This window comes from Phaeodactylum tricornutum, chromosome 1 (assembly GCF_000150955.2).
Source record: "Phaeodactylum tricornutum CCAP 1055/1 chromosome 1, whole genome shotgun sequence".
NCBI classification, from domain to species: Eukaryota; Bacillariophyta; class Bacillariophyceae; order Surirellales; family Neidiaceae; genus Phaeodactylum; species Phaeodactylum tricornutum.
Genome location: NC_011669.1, coordinates 1 through 3,632, shown reverse-complemented (window position 1 = coordinate 3,632; position 3,632 = coordinate 1). Strand labels below are relative to the sequence as shown.

Below are 3,632 nucleotides of genomic sequence, written 5' to 3'. Positions count from 1 at the left end.
CCCACAGGATTGCCATCAGCATCATGTTTCCGAGCCTTTACAACACCACGCAACAATTCACCACCAGTTGGTAGTAAGACTTCAGCAGTCAGATATTCGTCCAGGGATTCGGGCGTATAATTGTCGGCTTCGGCCTTTTCGGCAGCCTTTTCGAGAGGGTGGAAGTCCTCGTCGGCATACCCTTCAAACAGATCATCAGTCGGACCCGAAATTACATTTGCAAGTTGACCATCAATAACCTGGTTTTCTTCTGCAGTTTTACTGTTTCCAATTCTATTTTCGATGGCTAGATCAAGTTCAGCAAGGTCAGCCTTAAATTCATCGGTAGCGGCTACGTCTGGAAAGACGCAAGCAACAGAGGAACGTGCAATTGGGATGCATGACTTTGGAAGAATCCAAAAAGTCATCGCCTGTCCCACATCTGATGCAACTCCGACCCATCGGCCCAATTTCTTCTTCATTTCAGGGAAAGCAGAAGTTGGGTCGATGAACCAGACAGGCTCATACCAGTCAAATTGCGCGTACTCAGAAATATCGGGGGTGTCCCCTTCCAAAAGCTCCGTGGCAACTCGACCGTTTAGCGCAGGAATGTCATGAGCAGTTAATCGACGGATAGCCGACACCCATTCACAACAAAAACACCATAGGCGCCGTGGTGCACGAGAAACCTGCAGTCGGTGCCGAACAGCCTTCTTAATTTCACGAATTTCTCCTTCAGCTCGATTCTGCCACTGGCTGTGTGGCTCCGTTACATGGCGATGTATATGGTGACGCTGCTCAATCTCTCTCCAATGTTTGCCACCTCCCTGCTCCTTAGACCCATCATAAACTAGGTCACTCATTACCCCAACATCATGTATCCACTTCATTAGTGCATCAGGAGCTTGCTGCTTGGTCTGCAGAGGGTAAATACGCGAATAGGCCGTGTTGGTTATGAAAACCTGGGCACACTTGTACTGACGGATGGAAATCACGGACGAAAACATGGTGTCGGTGTAAACCTTGGTCCGAATGGTAGGAAATCGTAAATGCGATTGGCGAGTACGATACCGTCGGGTCAAGGGATGCATCACCGTTCTCACACCTTTCTGCGTTGTTACTTGCAGAGTCCGCTTGGCCGAATCCAGGCCAATATTCCAACGCTTCGACAAAACCTCAGCTGTCAACGCTGACCGTCTTTCGCTTGATGTCATACCTGAGACGACACGAGTGAAGTCTTCTGAGTCCGGGTACACATCCAAGTCAGCTCTACCGTCCAACCCGTCTCCACAGTAATCATCCGACGCAACATTAACACAGGCAATAAGGCGGTCCGCCAGATTGGTCTCGCACAATTCAACCTCTGTCAAGGAACGAAAAGTCTCAAGTATTTGCTGCGAAGCCGCAACAGTTCGTATACCATATGGGTGTGCTGATAGGATTGCGTGGCCAGTGGAAAGTCCCGTTGTGTCTACCAATGATACGCTCCGGTCTCTCTTAGCGGCCTCTTCTTCTCGACGGGCAAAGTCCGTTGAGCAAGGCTCCCACGGCACATCAGAGGTGAGTATGATATGCTCACACTCGTCAAGTTCCTGTTGCGTGGGCTTCCGCGACTCCAAAAACGAGAATATACCGCGCAGCTGCAGCGGAATCCGAAGTTGGGAGTCAGGAACATACAAAGAGTGCTTGGAGTTGGCGACGTACTGCCGAGGGGCATCGTCAACTTCAATGCCAAAGTCTCGCATCTGGTTGGGGGTCAATAGGGTGTTTTTCAATCTGTCCCCAAAGAATAGGGCCTGATTAATAATAAGAAGCACCACTCTCCCGTCTTCTGGTACTGTGTAAGCTGTGGCAACCGTTCCAATGGGGATATTCTTCAGTGCAGAATATTCACCGGAGAAAGGTCGCACAGTTACGGACTTCTGCGATTCACCAATCAAGACAGTGTTTGCCCCAGCCACGCATGTGTCTGCATGTGAATCCAACTCGCAGCGGCCCTCACCAAGATGAGTGCATGCGTTGAGATCACAAATGCTGCGTGTAGAGGTGAGGCTCAATATCACTCGATCTGGTAAAATGCATTGCTTAGTCCCCGAAACACTGGCATTGGGTGCCGCGTTTCACGCATCGTGATGCGTTTTCTGCTTCTTCGTTCCGTTTTCTGAAGGAGAAGCGGTGTCCGCAGTGAATCCGACCGATTTCTTATACGCACCACGGCCAAATTGCAGGCCAGCCGCATCTGAAGTCGGTTCCATATCACTGCTGGTATGGACTTCCTTAGTGTCCACAGGCTCATCCCGTGCTACACTGTCAACACTCCTCTCTGATTCCTCGGGTTTCCCTCCTTGCTTCTTTTTATTACGCAGCGATCGCACTTTTTCCTGTTGGTCCTTGGACAATCTTTTCCATTCTCCCGGAGTATAACTGCGAGCCGTGACTGCACCCTTGAAGGGAGTCTGCTTGCTGGCTCCTTTCCCGGTACCTCCTTTCTTACTCCCACCGGAGGCCCCACTACCTGATGTTTGCACATCATTGACCTGTCGAGGCGTGTTTTCGGATTTGCTCGTGGACGAAGACACAAAAGTCTTCACAAAAAGCTGCGCTTCCGGAAAACTGTTCCGATAAGTGGCATTGGTGCGAATTGTGTCACGAACATAACTCAGACTTGGGTCCTTCAATGCCTGGACCAAATAAGTCACAAGCTGCCCATCCGGCAACGCGACTCCGTCAATTTCGACCAATTCCGAGATGGCATACTGAAATTTCTGCAACAGCATATCAATATTCCAGTTACAACTCGGACCATTGTATGTCGTAGTTGACAGGATCTTGATGGCATCATCACGGCGAACGGACTCGTTTAATGTTCCTTCCGCCTGTTCCTTTAATTTCAAAATGGCAGCACGACCGTCCTTGCTTCGGTTGTACGTCTTGATGAAAGACCAACCAGGTCCGGTTGTAGTGATTGCTTCCTTGAATTCGTCAAAAACCCATTGATTATCGATCTCAAAGTTGGAACCAGACAGTACTGTCTGGGCAACCAAATAGGCATCCATATTCACATAGGTTCCGACCAAAGCGGTCTCGGGCTGCTCGTTGGTACGGTAAACGTACGAAAGAGGGATAGCCGCAGCACCGCGACACTGACTCATGTACAAGTTCCAGTTTTCAAAGAAGGAACGCCACTTGCTCATATCCTTGAGGGTTGTTGGCTTAGAAGGCATAAGCTTCTTGGCCACCTCAAGAATCTTCTCCTCTTCATCCATATGTCCGCGGGCAAGCTGACCAACAACATCGGTATAATCCTCGGCATTCACGTTAGGGTTAGGGTTAGGGTTAGGGTTAGGGTTAGGGTTAGGGTTAGGGTTAGGGTTAGGGTTAGGGTTAGGGTTAGGGTTAGGGTTAGGGTTAGGGTTAGGGTTAGGGTTAGGGTTAGGGTTAGGGTTAGGGTTAGGGTTAGGGTTAGGGTTAGGGTTAGGGTTAGGGTTAGGGTTAGGGTTAGGGTTAGGGTTAGGGTTAGGGTTAGGGTTAGGGTTAGGGTTAGGGTTAGGGTTAGGGTTAGGGTTAGGGTTAGGGTTAGGGTTAGGGTTAGGGTTAGGGTTAGGGTTAGGGTTAGGGTTAGGGTTAGGGTTAGGGTTAGGGTTAGGGTTAGG

The 3,632-nt window shown here is 49.8% G+C and overlaps 1 protein-coding gene across 1 annotated transcript; it reads right to left on the bottom strand.

Annotated features, from left to right (window-relative positions):
• Positions 1 to 273: 273 nt before the first annotated feature.
• Positions 274 to 3,245, bottom strand: PHATRDRAFT_31400 (predicted protein; the record flags this gene model as incomplete). Its single annotated transcript, XM_002176465.1, has 4 exons — positions 274 to 286; positions 385 to 829; positions 1,196 to 2,047; positions 2,192 to 3,245. 4 exons carry the CDS (start codon positions 3,243 to 3,245, stop codon positions 274 to 276), a joined length of 2,364 nt encoding a protein of 787 aa, XP_002176501.1.
• Positions 3,246 to 3,632: the final 387 nt, after the last annotated feature.